At 40.7% G+C, this 18,781-nt stretch overlaps 1 protein-coding gene across 2 annotated transcripts in view; it reads right to left on the bottom strand.

The window, feature by feature from the left end:
* The window catches only part of tcea1 (transcription elongation factor A (SII), 1), a 69,643-nt gene extending 51,341 nt beyond the window's left edge, over positions 1 to 18,302 (bottom strand). Inside the window, exons 1-2 of one of the 2 annotated variants that reach the window (XM_041190621.1) lie at positions 18,013 to 18,302; positions 511 to 573 (exon numbers count right to left, since the gene is read on the bottom strand). In XM_041190621.1, the coding sequence (XP_041046555.1) occupies positions 511 to 573; positions 18,013 to 18,087 (138 nt within the window). In that variant the 5' untranslated portion in view covers positions 18,088 to 18,302. Of the gene's footprint in view, positions 1 to 510; positions 574 to 18,012 lie in introns of those variants that run through there. The other variant, XM_041190623.1, reaches the window with a different exon arrangement.
* Between the last annotated feature and the right edge of the window lie 479 nt (positions 18,303 to 18,781).

Here is an 18,781-nt window from a genome sequence, read left to right as displayed (position 1 = left end):
AGAAGGACAAAGGTAGCAGATATATGGAAACATCATCATCTGCAAGCTTCCCTCCAAGCCACACGCTATCCCAACTTGGAAGTATATCACCGTTCCCTCACTATCACTGGGTCAGAATCCTGGAAATCCCTGCCTAACAGCACCACAGCTGTACCTACACCACATGGACTGTAACGATTCAAGAAGGCGGCTCACCACCACCTTCTCAAGGGCAATAAATGCTGGGCTAGCCAGCAATACCCACATCCCGTGAATAAATAAAAAAAGGTTAAGTAGAGGATTTTAAATTGGGAGGTGAGAAAACAAGGTGGAGGAGTTCAAAGGAAAAAGTTCCGCAACGTGAAACCAAAGCAGCTAAATGACACAGCACAGCAGAATGAGATGAAATGCAAAGGTTAGGCCAGTTATTGTGTGCAGCATGCACTGGCACTCTTATCCAGATATGGGAATCAGCTATTGACTTCCTGCAGCTCTTGTTTCTGTTAAAACTTTGTTCCCAAGACAGCATACCTGCAATAGCTCCAAAGTCATAGGAATGCTCTTTAACTCCTTCAGCAAGTCCATGGCTCCAACCTGTAACATAACACAGAGTATATTTTTTAAAAAACACAAAGGGTCTGTATATTCACCAATTTGCTATCCAAGTCAAGTTAAAGAGTATAATGAAAGTACAAATAAATGCTTGAGGATAATCTTAATTGATAATTGACTACAGAAAGAAATGTTAACAAGTATTTTCACATTGTTGTGTTCCACTCTGAATTAAGGCAGATTTGTCATACTGTGAAATTGTTCAACTTATCTCTATGAGACTTCTTTAAGAATGAATGTGAACCAGACAAAAGGGGGTTGTTTTCAAGTACTCATTAAGAGTACTAGTCGTTCTTCGCTATGTCACAAGTGCTCAAATCAGGATAATGCAAGAACTGAACCAGAGTCTTTTTTTTTAAAAACACTTTCTTGGATGCAAGCATCATTGGCAAGGCCAACATTTGTTGCCCATCCCAAGTGCCTTTGAGGAAGTGACTTCAAATGGCTCTGGCTCCTCTTCTACTCATCGGGCCAGCATCGATAAGAGGCCTTTTAGGTCCAGAATGGCTATCAAAAGAAGAAAATCTTGTCACCTCCACATATCTTAAAAAGTCCCAGTAATTCATCTAATCTTCCCTTCCACACTCCCTGTCCTAAGAATGTAAGAACATAAGAAATAGAAAACAGGGTAGGCCGCCCAACCTGCTTTGCCATTCAGTAAAATCATGGCTAATGTGATCTTGACCTCAACTCCACTTTCCTGCCTCTTCTCCATAGCCCTTGGTTCCCCTATAGATCAAGAATCTAGCTCAGCCTTGAACATATTCAATGACTTAGCCTCCACTGCTCTCTGTGGAAAAGAATTCCAGAGACCCGCAACCCACTGGGAGAAGAAATTCCTCCTCATTTCAGGCTTAAATGGGCAGCCCCTTACTCTGCTCCTGAGTTCCAGAACCCCCACAAGGGGAAGCATCCTCACGATCCACCCTGTCAAGGCACCTCAGAATCTTGTGTTTCAATAAAATCACCCATTATTCTAAACTCCAATGGCTACGGGCCCAACCTGTTCAACCTTTCCTCAAAATAACACCTTTATCCCAGCAATCAACCTTGTGAACCTTCTCTGAACTGCTTCCAGTTCAAGTATACCTCTCTTTAAATGTAATCAGAACTGTACACAATACTGTAGGTATGGTCTCACCTGTGCCCTGTACAGCTGTAGCAAGACTTTCCGTAGTTATATTTCATCCCCCATGCAACAGAGACCAATTTTTCATTTGCCTTCCTAATTCCATTGTACCTGCATGCTAACCTTTTGTGATTCATGTTCGAAGACATCCAGTTCTCTCCATTTAAATAATATTTTGCTTTTCCATTCTTCCTATCAAAGACCATAAGACATAGGAGCAGAAGTAGGCCATTCAGGCCACGAGTGTGCTCTGCCATTCAATTAGATCATGGCTGAACCGATAATCCTCAACTCCACTTTCCTGCTTTTCCCCAATAACCCTCTATTCCCTTACTGATTAAAAATCTGTTGATCTAGGCCTTGAATATACTTAACGACCCAGCCCCTACAGCCATTTGCGATAAAGGATTTCACAGGTTCGCTACCCTCAGAAGAAATTCCTTCTCATCTCTGTCTTAAATGGGCAACACCTTACTTGGATTATGCCCCCTGGTCCTAGAGTCTCCCACATGGGGAAACAACCTCTCAGTATCTACTCTGTCAAGCCCCCTAAGAATCTTATGTTTCAATAAGGTCACGTCTTATTCTTCTAAACTCTAAGGAGTACAGGCCCAACCTACTCAACCGCTCATGAGAAAATCCCTCCATACCTAGGGTCAACCTAGTGAACTTTCTCTGGGCTGCCTCCAATGTCAGTATATATCTTTCCTTAGATAAAGGGGACGAAAACTGTTCACACTATTCTAGGTGTGGCGTAACTAGTACCTTGTATAGTTTTAGCAAGACTTCCCTATTTTTATACTCCATTCCCTTTGAAATAAAGGCCAACATTCCATTTGTCTTTCCTGTTACCTGCTGACCTTGTAAGTTAGCTTTCTGTAATTCATGCACTAGGACTCCCAAATCCCTCTGTGCTGCAGCCTTCTGCAGTCTTTGCCCATTTAAATAATATTCAGCTCCTCTATTCTTCCTGCCAAAGTGCATAACCTCATATTTTCCCACTTTATATTTCATCTGCAAAGTTTTGCCCACTCACTTAACCTGCCTATATCCCTCTGCAGACTCTGTCATCCTCACCACTAGCCTTCCCACCTATTGTTGTGTTATCTGCAAACTTGGCAATAGTGCATTCACTTCCCTCATCTAAGTCGTTAGTATATATTGTAAATAACTGTGGCCCCAGCACTGATCCCTGTGGCACTCCACGCATTACAGGTTGCAATCCTGAAAATGTCCGCCTTATCCCAACTCTGTCTTCTATTAGTTAGCCAATCCTGTAACCATGCTAATATACTACCCCCAACACCATGAGTTCTTATCTTATAAAGTAGCCTTATGTACGATACCTTATGGAATGCCTTTTGGAAATCCAAATATATTACATCCACTGGTTCTCCTTCATCTATCCTGCTAATGACCTCCTCAAAGAATTCTAATAAATTTGTTAGGCATGATTTCCCCTTCATGAAGCCAGGCTGACTCTGCTTGGTTAGATTATGTAATTCTAAATGCTCTGCTATTACATCCTTTATAATAGACTCTAACAATTCCCCAATGACAGACTTTAAGCTAACTGGCCTATAGTTACCTGTTTTTTTGTCTCCCTCCCTTCTTGAATAAGGGTATTACACTGGCAGTTTTCCAATCCTCTGGGACTTTTCCAGAATCTAAGGATTCTTGGAAGGTTCTTACCAGTGGATCCAGTATTTGCGTAGCTATTTCTTTTAATATCCTAGAATGTAACCCATCAGGTCCAGGGGACCTATCGGCCTTTAGACCCATTAGTTTCCCTGGTACATTTTTCTCGAGTGATAGTTATTGGATTTATTTCCTCCCACACTTTTGCACCTTGATCATTTAGTATTTTTGGAATGCTATTAGTGTCTTTTATCATGAAGACTGATGCAAAGTATTTATTCAATTCCTCTGCCATTTCCTGGTTCCCCATTATTATTTTCCAAGCCTCATTTTCTAAGGGACTTATGTTCATGTTGGCCTCTCTCTTCCTTTTTATATAAAGAAGCTCTTGCTGACTGTTTTTATATTACTTGCTAGTTTAACCTCGAATGTTATTTCCTCCCTCTTTTTGGTCTTCTTTTGTTGGTTTTTAAAACTTTTCCAACCCTCTGGCTTACCACTAACCTTTGCCACATTGTATGTTTTTTCTTTCAACTTGGTACTATCCTTAACTTCCTTGATTAACCGTAGTCGGTTAATCCCCTACTTACAATATTTTTTCCTCACTGGGTTATATCTTTGTTGTGAGTCATGAGCTATTTTCTTAAATGTCTGCCATTGTTCATCAACCAGCTTTTCTGCCAAACTCTTTTCCCAGTCCACTCCAGCCAACTCTGCCCTCATTCCTTTGTAATTACCCTTATTCCTTTGTAATTACCCTTATTTAAGTTTAGCACTCTCAAACTGAATGCTAAATTCTACCATGTTATGGTCACTGTTTCCCAGGGGATCTTTTATTCTGAGATCATTTATTAAACCTGCCTCATTACACATTACCAGATTCAAAATAGCCTGCACAATCTTAGTACTGCCTCTTCTCTTATGCTTCCTTCTTGCACAATACACTGCAATAAATCAATTATAATTGAAAATGAGGAAAAATGTTAAGATTGGCTAAATTAACAGGATGATTAGGGATATAAAGTGACATGTTGCTGAAGTCTCATTTATCAAATAAACATGATAGGAGCAACAAAGTGTATAATAGTTTGTACAACCAGCTACAGTATCACTAAAATTATTTTGTCACACTTTAGGGGATTTTTAAATGAAGCTTTCAGATTTCATTAAACCAAATCTGTGAAGAAAAAAGGTGTAGTCACGTAGCTTTTGTATCAGACGTCTCTAGGATAGAATGTGAATCTGAATGTGTACTTTATTGATGTATAAACAGTTTAATTGGAAAATAAAATGATGGGATACCAAGCATGCTAGGTTTACATATGAGGGACATTAAATATTGGTTGTAATTTCTGTGCTCCTGTGTCATTTTTACCTTCTCTTTGTATTGTGCATTGGTGTTTCATACGAACTAAACACAAATTTGTAATGCAAAATACACATTCAGCACCCACTGGATTGGCAGTTCATGGCGCTGCCCACTGGTTAACATAACGCAGTCTGAAATAAGCACTGTAATTTTTGATTCAGGGTTGTTACCTGGACCAACGCACACCCAAGCCATCATCTTCAGTATTTTTTATTCATGGAATCTACATTTGACTCAAGTGTCCAACAGCTTCCTGACATCAAACTTTATATGGATCATAACTGAACAACCTTTAAGCGCAGAGAACAAGGCCAGTCACTTCATGCTGATTCTCTTGACTTCAAAATAAACTGGCCTCTGCAAAGAAGAGGAGCCAAGTTGCTGTCAATTTGGAAGCTTTGAACAATAATGGTTACCGATTGACCAGGGGACCTATTAAGGTCACTTCCCCAGAAGTATTATCCAATTTGCTTGAAAATAGTTGGCTCAGATTAGCAACTAAACAACACACATTCCAAATTAAGAGTACTTATGAATAATGCCATAGATTCTCGAGTACATTGTAGCTTAGATTTTCTAACTGCATTGCTAATGGCAACCTGCGTTGCAATCAGATCTCATTTTATGTTTTCAGTGCCTTACATAATGATTAAGTTTTTTTGTTCCCTTTATCCAGCTCTACTTGTTCCACCCCTCCTTAAACCAGCTTATATTTCACCTCTCTTCTATTTTTACTTAGTTCCATTGAAGGGTCATTCAGACTCGAAACGTTAACTGTGTTCCTCTCCGCAGATGCTGCCAGACCTGCTGAGTTTTTCCAGGTATTTCTGTTTTTCTTTTGGATTTCCAGCATCCGCAGTTTTTTGCTTTTTTTTTTGCTTTTAACAATTAAGTTATTGGTCGAGGTAAACAGATTGCATCCAAACATTTACTGTAGAAAAGTTTCACCCTTAAACCCCATCAGCACAAAAGGGTCACATTCCCTTACTTTTTCCACATTTCCAGCTAACCTTGTTTAAACTACAGCTTTAAATGTATTTCAAATAAAATTAACAGCTGGCAATTTACACAAAAACTTTTGTAAAATCCACAACTGAAAAGCTGCAAGAAGCAACCCCAACTTTACTGTGCTAGATATGTAGTAGTTTGATTCAACATTGATCGCGTATTCTTCATATTTCCCAAACATTAAATAAGACTCAAACACTTAAATGATATCTGCAGATTGACAGTGGAATGGCTGAACGTGTATTCGTGCACATACACAGATTTAAGGAAATACCAGTGCTCCAAATCCCTAACTCATTAGATCGCTGCACAAATCAGACATATTGTGGTTAACTGAAGCAGAGTATGAATTAACCAAGAGGACTTGTATCACAGAGGGCAGTGTCTCTGCCTCTGAGCCAGAAGCTCCAGGTTTAAGTCCCACCCCAAAGCTTGATGGTCAACGAAGGCACATTCATAATGAAGCCAAACAGGGTGAGTATCAACCTGCAATTCCTTCACACACCAATGGAAGACCTTAAGAACAGGAGAGATTCGTGGTCAGCCATATGATAGAAAGAATGTTGGAACCTTGACCTTCACTATCCATAGCTCGAATACAACATGCATGTATATGTTGTCACAGCAACCCTAACTCTGAGTGAACTGTAACACACCACCGCCATTAATTAGCCACATTTGTGGTGTATTGCAATAATTGAAATGAAAGTCTTGAACTTCATCTGTCCCCAGGAAGTAAAAGGAAATTCGCATTATTTGAGTGGTCTGTGACATCATATCAATTCAGGGCAAAGCAATTGCCTCAAGATCCACAGATCTAATACAAATTTAAACACTGTCCTCTGTTAAGCTTTATGCAAGATAAGTCTCTTTGGGTTCAGTGTGACTGGACACTTATGTAACTGGATCTCAAGTGCTCCATGAATCTGTACTTGCTTTACCGACCCAATATGCAGTGAGACCCACGGTCAAAAAGAGAAACCCTGCCACACTAATCTGGTTCATTAGAACTGAACACAAGTCGCCACATGATCTCCTTGTCTTGGGTGGGCAGAAGAACATACGCATTGTCATACTATGGCTCAAGCTATTAAACAACAGGCAACTTTCATCTAATGGTAAACAAACAGTGCTCACTAGAAACAATGGGCCAACTCTTCTGAGGAGCAGCAATCACCATTGGATTGCTACGCCACTCCTACTTCTTTTACATTTGGACAGAGCTCCGCATTTCTGGTCTGGACTTCTGAACCAGGCCGCTTCAGAAACAGAGTGTACCTGTTCTGGGAATCCTTCTTAATAGTGCAGGATCATTGGGGGAAGCCAAGTTTCACCCCACTTTGCACAGCACTGGCTGCCATATTTTGGCAAGTTTTCATGCAATAACACAGTGAAAAGCTTTGGGACACTTAAATAGCTTTTCAGTTTGTTAGTGAATGAATGTGAGTAATTGGGTAGAGATGGCAGGTCAGTGGAGTGCAGGGGAGTTGGTTTGGGTGGGGGGTGTGGGGGGGGAAAAGAATCAGGGTGGTCAGTTGTGGTTACCCAAGAGTTAAATAGGTATTTTTTCTAAAGTTTCCTGGGTGACCATCCAGGTGAGTGAGTCGGAACCATCCGAAGTCTGACTCTAAGTCAGAGTTTTTCGGAGGGTCTTGGACGTAGAGGAATTTCCCATCAGAATTCAAACTTCCCAGGCAATTCCCACGGGGTCCTCGCATTGGGATTTCAGAGAGGTCTCATAGCGCATATTTCAGAATACATCCGGTCTCCGGCCATCCAGAGATCTGGGCCAATGTATTTACAGTAATTACACAACAATATTCTCCTTGAAAATCAAAACAAGGAAAGCTTCTCATATTAATACTCAACAAAAAACACAAACAGAATAAATGTTCACTTCTTACACAATGAAAATCCAGCGGCTTCAGATAGGCAGCCCACAATGAGAACCATTGGGCACAAGTCATCCAAAGGATAAATGACCCTATCCTTTTGTAGACCTATGCCTTGCGCTACCCCAGATAAAGCTATTAATCAAACCTACTACTCTAAGAGCCTTGGGGATGACCAAAGTGGGTTAGCAGAAACTTTCCATCCTTAATGGTAGTAAACACTTCGGTCCAAATAGTTATGGAGACAAGACTCAATAGACTGACACCAATTAATATGCATTGAAAAGACATTAGTACATCTCCAGCCTCATTATGTGTGGAGTTCAACCTAAATTTCATCCTCCCCATAATGGATCCACCTCTGATGACCGATATTGCCGCAATATTCAATGTTTTCTTTACACTGCCTGAAATCCACCCTCCCCCCCATTTGCCACCCCATACTTTTCCTGCAAAACCAAACTCCCCTTTACGACTGGTCCTCAGTTCCATTTAATCCGTCATCACATCTTGCACTTTCACTTTGTTTTCTTCCTATCAGGTGGCAAACAAACAACAAACTTCAACTGCCAACCTTTCTCTCAATCCTGTTTCACATTCTTCTGACCATATCTCACCTTTCAATCTCATCACTTGCTTTATTTTCACAATCCTTTTGTATCTCACCTCAGCAAGAGCTTCAATTTCACTCCATGATAAACTCAGAATTTCTTACAGTGAGGTTAACATGATGAAGAACAGTTCCACCATGGTCTACATGCCTATTTTTATAACCAGAAAGCTTTCCCCTTCTTGAACCTTTTGACTGTTTGCAGCCTTTACAATGAGGCTGGACCTCTCCTTTTTTCTTCTCAGTCTTTTTATTGAAAACTGCTGGCATGATATTGGATGTGTCAGTTAGCTTCACTTACTTTAATCTATCCCTACTGAAATTGCAGTGCTCCTTTCTTTCAGATCCAATCATCATTATCAAACCTGCTGGTGCTACTCTTACAGGCTAGACATGAGCTCTCTGACAACACATCCTAGCTTCCCCATATCATGATCCCGCTACTGAATACCAAGCCATCATTTCCAAGACCGCTACTAATCACATCTCCTTTGAAAATCTTCCTCTCATCCCTACAGCCTCCAACCTCATTGTTCCACAAACCCACACAGGCTATCATACATGTCCTATGGACCAGTTGCAAAGTTACTGAAGCAACAGATTAATATTGTATGGCATGAACAGTAAGAGAATATTGCTGCTTAAACCCTCCACATGAATTTTTATGAAAAATAGCCTGTGTGCAGCACCACTCCTACTTTTGCCCACATCTGCTAAAAGAGCTCCAATGCAAAAAGGAAAACTTGAAACTGCTTAGTTCAATTAAATGCATAACAACAGAACTGAACTTCGGAAAGCTAATTTAACACGTAACTGTGATCAGGTAGCAAATAAAGACAGGAACACATCCCATGAAAAATAATTGTTCCAGTGTGGAAAGGCAGCAATATTTTTTTTTGTGTTGTAGGAAAGGTTGCTAGTGCCAACCCCCCAAAGCACGTGGCACACTCATGATGTCTGGGATGGGGCCTCACCTTAATAAATTTTCTCCAACTATCACCTATACCTGGCTAGAACCACCAATGCTTGGCCAGTGAGCGGGAGTTCAGCATCAGTTGAGGTGGTGCGGAGGTGGGCCTCTAGAGACAATTGGAGGCAGAAGGGAGAGGCACATTTGCACCACTTTATAGATATTTTGGCCACATGCTCTTTTTGAAGCAAGGGTGAGACAACCTTCCATGTTTACTTGTAGTGCCAGAGACTGCAGCCTCTTTTATTTTTGTCTAAAGACTCACTCCTCAATTTTTGGCTGCATTTCTCTACAAAATATTTATCGGTGGTCATAAGGCAAACAAGCCTGATAAGATATCCCATAAATAAATGCTTCTCAGGTTGCCAGAGAGGGTCTGATTGTTTCGATCACATCCAGGAATATAACCATACCATGTCCTCTGTTACATTGGAAACTCACCATCGGCTGGCTCGGAATTTGAGGCTGGCATCTACTCAGTCATGAGTTTCTGCCATGGGTCTTCATATGACTAGGCAGGCTGACCCACAGGCCTTTAGGCAATTGGGGCAGGGCATCCAAGGGTGCGGGATCTGGGACGTAGGATTTTCTTCCTTTTCTTACCATCTCTGCCACCGTTCTGCCTCATTATTAAGGCATTGGGACACAAAGTGTGATGCAGCTTGATGGACAAATTCTGTCTTTTGGGGAACTAGAGCTGGTGAACAATTATCAGCTTATAAGCAAGGAAGATGTTGCTGCTCATCTTGGTACTCAAGGAAAGCTAAAATTAAAATTTTCAGGTTTAACTGCTAGATTTCTTCTGGCTTAATGTCCAGATCCTGACAGATTTAGCGTTTACATCAAAGCAGTCACTGGTCTCCTGCTTCAACTAAAATTACAGATCGAGTCCCAATTACACCACCAGACTCAACCTGCATATTTAAAGGGTCCACTTCCTTCCTCCAGGTATCCTACTCAAACAGCTGATTAAGAACTAGAAGGCAATGGAGAAGGAGCAAGTGATTGGCCTCATGAAAAGTGACTGCTCCCCTCCCAACCCTGGTGGCCTGGTTCCTACCCACCAAGACAGGGTGAAACTGGAGAATATGTTTCTGCCTGTTTAGGGCACACAAGAGTCAAGTGTAAAGATTCTCAAAGTGGCACAACCTGTCAACTGGATGGAGCAGTTGCATAGCACAGAAATTTCCCATTGATTCTGAAGATAAAATATTAAAGCTGGATTAATTTGTGTTGAAGTGATGCAATGGAAAACAAAACATAATTTCCAAGTGGCCATAAATGGATGCAAGGGTAACACTCAATATGTTGCAAGCACACTGGGACATTTTACTACATTACAGGCTTTATATAAATGCAAGTTGTTGTTATTGTTGAATATACTGCTACAACAAAAGGCAGAAATCTCATTTTAAAAGGGAGGCACCGCGCCACTGTTATGGAGACCTCATGTCATAGTGCATCCTGGACGTGGAAGGGAGGAATGGATGGGCTAGATCAGAATTGTCGACTATTAGACCTGGCGTTCTCTTTAACATTATACATTTTCATACTTATTCTGGATTCATTCAGATGCCACAGGTTTCCTTTAGTCAAGAAGGAGCTATTAAAAAAAATCTCACTTAGTGATAAGTCAGAGCTTAATGCACAAATTGGAACAGTTGAACATATTTATGAACAAACCAATGAAGCACACTGTGGATACAGTAGAATAGAAAACCGATTTGGTACACACCTTCACCAGGTGTGTCATTAGGAATCTCCAATTTTGTAAGAAATTTTGGATAATGAATACATTGAACATTTGGAGCCATGGATAATTAAGAATGATCTCAAGTAATATTGTACATAACAAAACTGTTTGGAAAAAAATTCTCATTTAATTAGGCTTACAGATTTCCAAAAATCATTTAGTGTTTACTTAGTGTTTTACTTCCATTCTATTAGGTGTGTCATCTGTCCCTCAATTCAAGGGTGGCATCTTTTCAGGGTTACAAGTTTCTGCTATGGGTCTTCTGTTAGATTATGTTCTGTATAAAGTGATGGCTGCAGCCAGATACCAATTTGTCTCCAGAAATAATTTAGGCACTTCAGTTCTCAGCAACTCACCTCTTTACATCAGTGATTAAAATATTAGCTATTTATATAGCTCAGCCATGTAAGAATTAAACAGATCACTAAACAACTCATGGTATTGTTACTTTGGACACTTAGTGATGTATAGTGGCCATCGTTATCAGGTAATTTCACATTCCACCCACATCACTCTGCCCTACCACTCACCCCACCATTCCCAGTTAAATACAAAGACCTCATAGCTTGAATTACATTGTGACTGCATCACAGCATAAAAATAATTAAAAGACATGAAAGCACTTGGTAATATGAAGGTTCTATCAAACAATGACAATGTGGGAGTGGGAAAAGCCTTCAAGTTCCACTTACAACCAGTTGTCGGAATGGAACAAATAAGGCAGAACAGCCATAATCCCATGTACCCCCCCATCCCAATCTTCAACTGCCAGCCTGTGTTTATCAAAGAAGAAACGATTAGGCTATGAATGGATACCTGCAGTAAATGTCCTTACCCATTTATACAATCATAAATAATTTGATTATCACAGCAGTGGAAACCCAAGGATGGGAAACAAGACCTAATAGAGTATTGCAAAGATAAAACATGAAATCTTGAAGTGGCACACTAGGCCATAATTGGCCACAACATGAAACAAAACGTGGAACCAGAAACAGTAGTTTGGCCCATCATGCTACAGAGCATTTGCAATTCACTGCTTTATCTCCCGAACTTTCAGCAGGGTTACTCCTTCCCTCCCAAAAGTAACTGAGCAAAACTCAAATATGTAACTTCACTTTTATTTTTATGTCCCAGTTTAATCGACTTCTTTGGCTTCAATGCTCCTGCTGTGCACCCCCATATATCTGTGGAAACCAATAACTGTTTTCTCTGCAAGTCTTTTCTACAGCTCTGTGGAAGGGGGACAGCTGGAATTCTCGGATTTCTGATCCTGCTCGAGCCTTGTTAAACTTCTCATGTTCTTTATTGTTGCCTTCACAATTAAAGCTATAACTTAGTTGAATCTATTTTACCCATTACTCTCAATATTTCAAAAATCTGGATCATTTCTCCTCTCTTTTTCTTCTTTAATGAAAAGGCTTTAATATACGAACTAGGGGCAGGAATAGGTCACTTGGTCCTTCAAGCTTGATCAGCCATGATCTTATTGAATGGCAGAGCTGATTCTAACCTCCTGCCTACCACACACCCCCCCCCCCCCCCAATAACTTTTTGCCCCCTTGTTAATCAAGAATCTATCTAGCTCTGTCTTAAAAATTCAAAGGCCCTGCTTCCAATGCCTTTTCAGGAAGAAAGTTCCAAAGACTCACAACCCTCAGAAAAAAAATTCTCATCTTGGTCTTAAATGAGCAACCCCTTATTTTTAAACCGTGACCCCTAGTTCCAGACTCTCCCACAAAGAAAACATCTTCTCCACATCCAATCTGTCAAGATCCCTCAGGGTCTTGAGGTTGAGGTTAGAAGACGCTATCTAACTTCCAGCTCCAAGGCTGGGAATAATCCCAATACCCTGTAAAATTAGGGTACCCAAGGTTGCCAACCATACTCTAAATATGAATTCAAACGTCTGTCTGAAGGTAAAAATATCATTTCATTTTGTAATAAAAATTTATGCATCTTTGGCACTTTTTTTTCTAATCTATAGAATACTTACTTCAAATTCTAACTGTAATTCTTTATCCTATCCCCAGAATTAGACCTTAAAAAACAATTATAAGTTCTTTATTTACAAAATATCACTATCATTTACTAACAAGCTGTTTAAACAAATGTATCTATATTTTGTATTGCTAATAAGTTGCATAGTTTTATTCAAATTGTTGCCAAGTTACTAAAGTTCATTAGCAATAAATAGGTCCAAGCTTACTCCTGCAAGATAGGTGTACACAGTTATTTTTCCTAAAAATGGTCAATGAATCCAATCATCTCCATTGATAGCATTCTCACTTCCAAGTCAAGGTTTTGGGTTCATACACCATATTTGGCCATCTCAGCTAATACAGTGAGTCTGGACCCAGGACGGAGTATGGCTGAGTGATCCAAGTTCAAGTTCATAGATGCTACATAATTTCTGGGGCTACATCTGCATGGGGAAACCTTCACACTTCTGTGGTTCTATATTCAAGTAGAAAGCAATGTGATTAATTGTTTGACTACACATGCAGTGATAGATACGGTGATTAAAATAAATCAACACTTTGTTCAATTGATGTTAAAAGGGCAAGGTAACACTGCAATTAGGAGCTTCAAAGAAAAAGCCTTGTCACACCTTCAGGATAACCCAAATTAAATCATTCTTGAAGCAGTCAAAGTTGTTACCCAGGGAAACATGGCAGCTTTCACACAGCAAAATTCAACAAATGAGACAAATAATGAATTAAAGTCCATTGTTGATGGTGCTGGTTTGAGAAGAATGTTGGCGCAATACCTACAATTTTTCAGTTAGGGTTATTGGATCTTAAACATCCACACAAGACAGTAAATTAATGGAGCACTGGTTTAAAATCACAGTCATAGAGTCATAGAGTTTTATAGCACAGAAATAGGCCCTTCGGCCCATCGGGTCCGCACCGGTCATCAAGTACCTATCTACTCTAATCCCATTTTCAAGCACTTGGCCCATAGCCTTGTATGCTATGGCATTTCAAATGTTCATCTAAATACTTAAATGTTGTGATGGTTCCCACCTCTACCAACTCCTCACACAGTTTGTTCCAGGTTCCTTTCACCCTCTGGGTAAAAAAAATCTTGCTTCAAATCCCCTCTAAACCTCCCGCCCCTTACTTTCTATGCTCCCTGGTTATTGGACACCAACCCCACCAACGCACACACCCCCCCCCCCCCCCCCCCCGCCCCCCCGCCCTTCCTATCTACCTTATCTAAGCATCTCAATTTTGTACATCTAAATCAGGTTCCCCCCTCAGCTTTCTTTGCTCCTCTGACTATGCAGCACATCTCCCACATTGTCAGTGTAGATTGTACACTCAACTCCTGGATTTGGGCTTGAACCCACAACCTTCTGATTCAAAGATTACAGTGCTAGGAACTGAGTTCCTTTGACATATCACTAATAAAGACATACCTAGAAATAACCTCCCTGCTCTTTACTTCTTTAAAAGTTGAGAACTCCAATATGCTGCTGTTTCCAAATTTCACCACTTTTTATGCCCAGCCAAAGCCAACTATGGAGTCTGAAATAGACAGGGTAGCTTTATCCCCTGACAGAATTGATAGGTCTTTACACAATCAATCCTTCATCATGAAGTTGTTTACTTGGTACACAAGACAATGAAAAAATTTTCACCTTCTGTCCAATCTATTTATGGTAAATTGGTTGCGCCTGGTTCTCAAATCCTCCTTCTCTGGCAGCCTTCTGTCTCATAAGACGATGGTTTGCGCCTTGATGATCCATTCTGTGTTAAACATTGTCTGGTGTGGCTCAAGAGTGGCCCCATTCTGGCAAGGCAGATTCTGCTGTATTTGCTGCAGATGAAGACGGTGGGCAGGGAAGGTTCAGGGTTTGCTGGCGTTTTATCTGGGCTCTCGTTAGCCAGCTGATGTCACCCCGTCTCTTCCAGAGGTCACAGCTACTGGTTCAATGATTTGTGTCGATGTCTGCCATCTTCTTATCTCGCTTGGAGTTCTCATAGTGGAGACGTGAACGTCCGGCAGGTTATGACCAAGTGGTCAATTTATTGTACCGGTCTCTGGATGTACAACCGATGAACATGGCAAAGCCAGCACAAACATCACTGACTAAAAAATTAGTATATGCTGATGGAATTAGTCCCAGTACCTCAGAGTTAGTGTCCTTGTTGTACCAGAAGGTGTTGAGAATACGTTTGAGACAGTGGAAGTGGGAACTGTTCAGCCTTTTCTCCTACCTAGCATATGTTGTCCAAGTCTCAACATGTATAGGATTCCACTGAGGATGCGGACTTGGTAGATGTTGTATGGTCATACATTGTCCCATGAAGAGGTCTAGAGGCTTGTATGGTTAACAATAAGTGTTTATTAATAACAAATAACTATATACAGGGTACAGTTCTGATGAGGTGAGTGCCATCTTCATACTGACTACTACACTCCACTACTCCCATGTGACACACTACATCATAATGTGGGTGGTACTGTTTCCCTAGGCCCACATTAACCCATACAGTCCCAAACACCTAATACTACAGTCTACTCACACTTTGATGGCCTCAATCAGATTGTTGTTGTTCCACACTTCCTTACTCAGCTTGGACATAAGAGCCTGCAAAAACTGCAGCTGTTAAGTATAAAAAAACAATTGTATAGACCCTGACCCAACTTCTGAATGTTCCTATTAGAACCGAAACCCTGGGATGCAGAGTGCAACAGAATTTGATGTACTTGTACCACTTTATAGATATTTTGGCCATGTTTGTTCTGCAGCAAGGATGAGACAACCTTCCATGTTTATTTGTATAAAAAGAGACTCCAATTGTTTAGAACACATTCAGGAATGCACCTATACCTTGTCTTCTGTTTTCTTGGAAGCTCACGTCAGCTGTCCCTCTATCAGAGGATGATGTCTATTAAGAACTGCAAGTTTCTGCCATATGTCTCCAAGTAACAGAGGCGGCCAATTCCCATGCCTCGGCAGTCATCTCTCAAAAGGCCATCATGACGAGAAGTTCCAACACAATATCAGCTGCACCAATTCAGGCTTCATTGAAAGCTATTGAATGTTTTACTGACCATAAGTTTACAAATATCATTTAATAATTTAACATGACAGATTTCATCAGCTTGTTTCAATGTTAGCGCCCTTATCTAAGAGTTAAAAGGTCATGGGTTCAAATCCTAGTCTAGGTCATGAGCATATAATTAGGATGATAATTCAGGGCAATGCTGAGGGAGTGCTGTACTGCTAGAGGTACTGTCTCAGTTGAAGTTGATGCAGATTATCTGTCTGCCTGTGCAGACAAATGTAAAAGCTTTCATACAAACATATGAATTAGGAGCAGGCTTAGGCCTCCCAGCCCCTCAAGCCTGCTCCGCCATTCAATAAGATCATGGCTGATCGGCATGTAACCCCAACCCCACATTCCTATCCCCTATAACTTTTCACCCCCTTGTTAATCAAGAATCTATCAATCATCGTTGTATTCAAAGAACAGCTGGGTAGTCTATGACAACTTGTTTCAGTGATGTTGGTTGAGAGATAAATATTGATGAAGAGACCAAACACTTCCTATTTTTCTTTGAAGTAATACCATGGGATCTTTTACATCCACCTGAGATAGCAGACTGAGCCTCAGTTTAATGTCACATCCAAAAGATGGCAATGGCAAATGTGCAGCATTCACTCAGTACGGCAGTAAATTATCAGTTTATGTTTTCAAGTCTCTTAGTGGGACTTGAAGCCTCAATCTTCTGTCTCAGAGGTGAGAGCTCTACCACTGAGCAATAGCTAACACTCAACATTGATCTCAATGTTGTATGTACAATCTTTCCCTGTGCAAAATGGTTTCTGGTATTTGCAGTGACAAATTAATTAATTGGCTGTAGAGTGCTTTGTCCATCCCGAGGTCATGGAAGGAGTTATATAAATTATTTGTTCCTTATTCTCCTCTAATTTGAGCAGTCTGTTATTCACAGTGCTTGTAATTTGGTAGATTCCATGACCACTAACTTGTCTATGGCACTTGCTAAATTTTCACAGCCAGTTGATGATGGTGCTCCTGTAATTTGCAGGAAGCCTTCCCATAACCATTGGGCAATGCATCACCAAATTATAAAACAATTTATAATCTGAAATTACCTACACAATTTAATTTAGACAAAACTGCTTACTCTTTTTCAGTGCAGGAGTCCTCCTTAATAAAGAGCCTAGTACGTAAATTGGTGGGATTTCCAATTACACTAGCTCTTATATCCTAACTCTAGCACCTTGCTAACAAAGTGTCATTTCTGCCGACTCTTTTTGAACCCCTAAGCCATTAATAGAGTGGTTTCATTTCATAGGCAGCATTTTAAAAAATATATCTTTTGTTTCGATGTAGTGTCCATTCCTGCCAACTGTTTGGTAAACGTTGAAAAAAAAGTTGAAATTAACACAGGAGTAACTCAGCAACGGATCAACGAGAAAAATGATGTTCCTGATTTAATTTGTTTTGGCCAGTGCATTTTACTTTTTTGAAAAAAAGACATAATATTTAGTAGAAACACCCATGCTCATCAGATACAATGGCAGACCAATGATTCTGTGTACCCTTATTTCATATTTTTTGTGGTTTTCTTTTACAGTAAATACTCGGGGCCCAGTTATTCGCGCATGTATTTGTGGATTCGGGACACGTGGAACGCATTCGGCAACTGCACAACTTCCACCATGTTGTATTCAATTCTCCAGGAAAGCAGGTACCAGTCAGGTGGGGAAACAGGAAGCTCCAACAATCAACTCAGTCTTTCCTGTCAGCGAATGAAACGCGCATTGGCCCAGCCGCTGATGTTCCGTTTATTGTTACTAGGAAGGCGCGTGCCGCCCTGAACATTCAGCGGATTGTTGCAGAGTCCGGGGAACGTTCCAATAATTGTGAGGGTGGCGCGCGCGGGGGTCTGGGGATTGTGACGGAGGCGCGCGCGGGGTCCGACGAACGTTCCAATGATTGTAAGGGACGCGCGCGCGGGGGTCCGGCTTTCTCTGACAGTTACAGGGTAAATGGCTTCAAACAGCTCACCGTGCTTTTCTTCGACACCATCTTATCCATCTTCTTCGCAATTCGGACAATATCTTCCTCCTCCTTTTTACTCATCACGGAAATTCGTTTCCAACTAACCAGATAGTGTTTTTTTTCTCAAACGTTAACAAAATCCCTCCAGCTCTTCTGACCCGCAGCCGCGAGCGCCAAATAACTCACATAGAGAAAGCCCAAAGTAATGGAAAATCCATCATGTAAATAGAGGAAGCGCTGTAAACAGACTCAACTAATCAATACATTGAGGCCTGTGCTTGTCGCATGTTGAACATTTGTAGGTTACCCCTCCCCCCTTTAAAAAAAACCTAAACTGACGTGTTAGGCAGGGCGATTGAGTCACCGTCATGTGATTTGGCAGCTGATCAGGCCATTGCTTTGCTTTGTGTCCGTATGTGGTCTGGTGAAAGAAACTGCTGTAACTCCTCAAACTACTCTTAGTTAACTTGTTTTTTATGCTTAATAAATCGTTGATATTCTGACAACGTATGGCTTTTCCTACCATTTAAAGAGATATTGCCACATAATGGCAGCAATGATAATGATTGTTTAAAGTGCCTTTGTTATTTTGGTATAATATTGAATGACGCTAGAAGTCGGAAACAAAAACAGAAAATGCTGGAAAAATTCAACAAGCCTGACAGCATCTGTGGAGAGAGAAACAGAGTCAATGTCTCGAGGCCGTATGACTCTTCAGAGCCAGTATGGTTTTTAAAGTTACAAAAAAATAAAAGTGTGTACATGATAGCGTCAG

The sequence above is a fragment of the Carcharodon carcharias genome, chromosome 6 (assembly GCF_017639515.1).
Source record: "Carcharodon carcharias isolate sCarCar2 chromosome 6, sCarCar2.pri, whole genome shotgun sequence".
Classification (NCBI taxonomy): Eukaryota; Metazoa; Chordata; class Chondrichthyes; order Lamniformes; family Lamnidae; genus Carcharodon; species Carcharodon carcharias.
The sequence above is the reverse complement of the archived record's forward strand: the minus strand, read 5'-3'. Positions and strand labels throughout refer to the sequence as shown.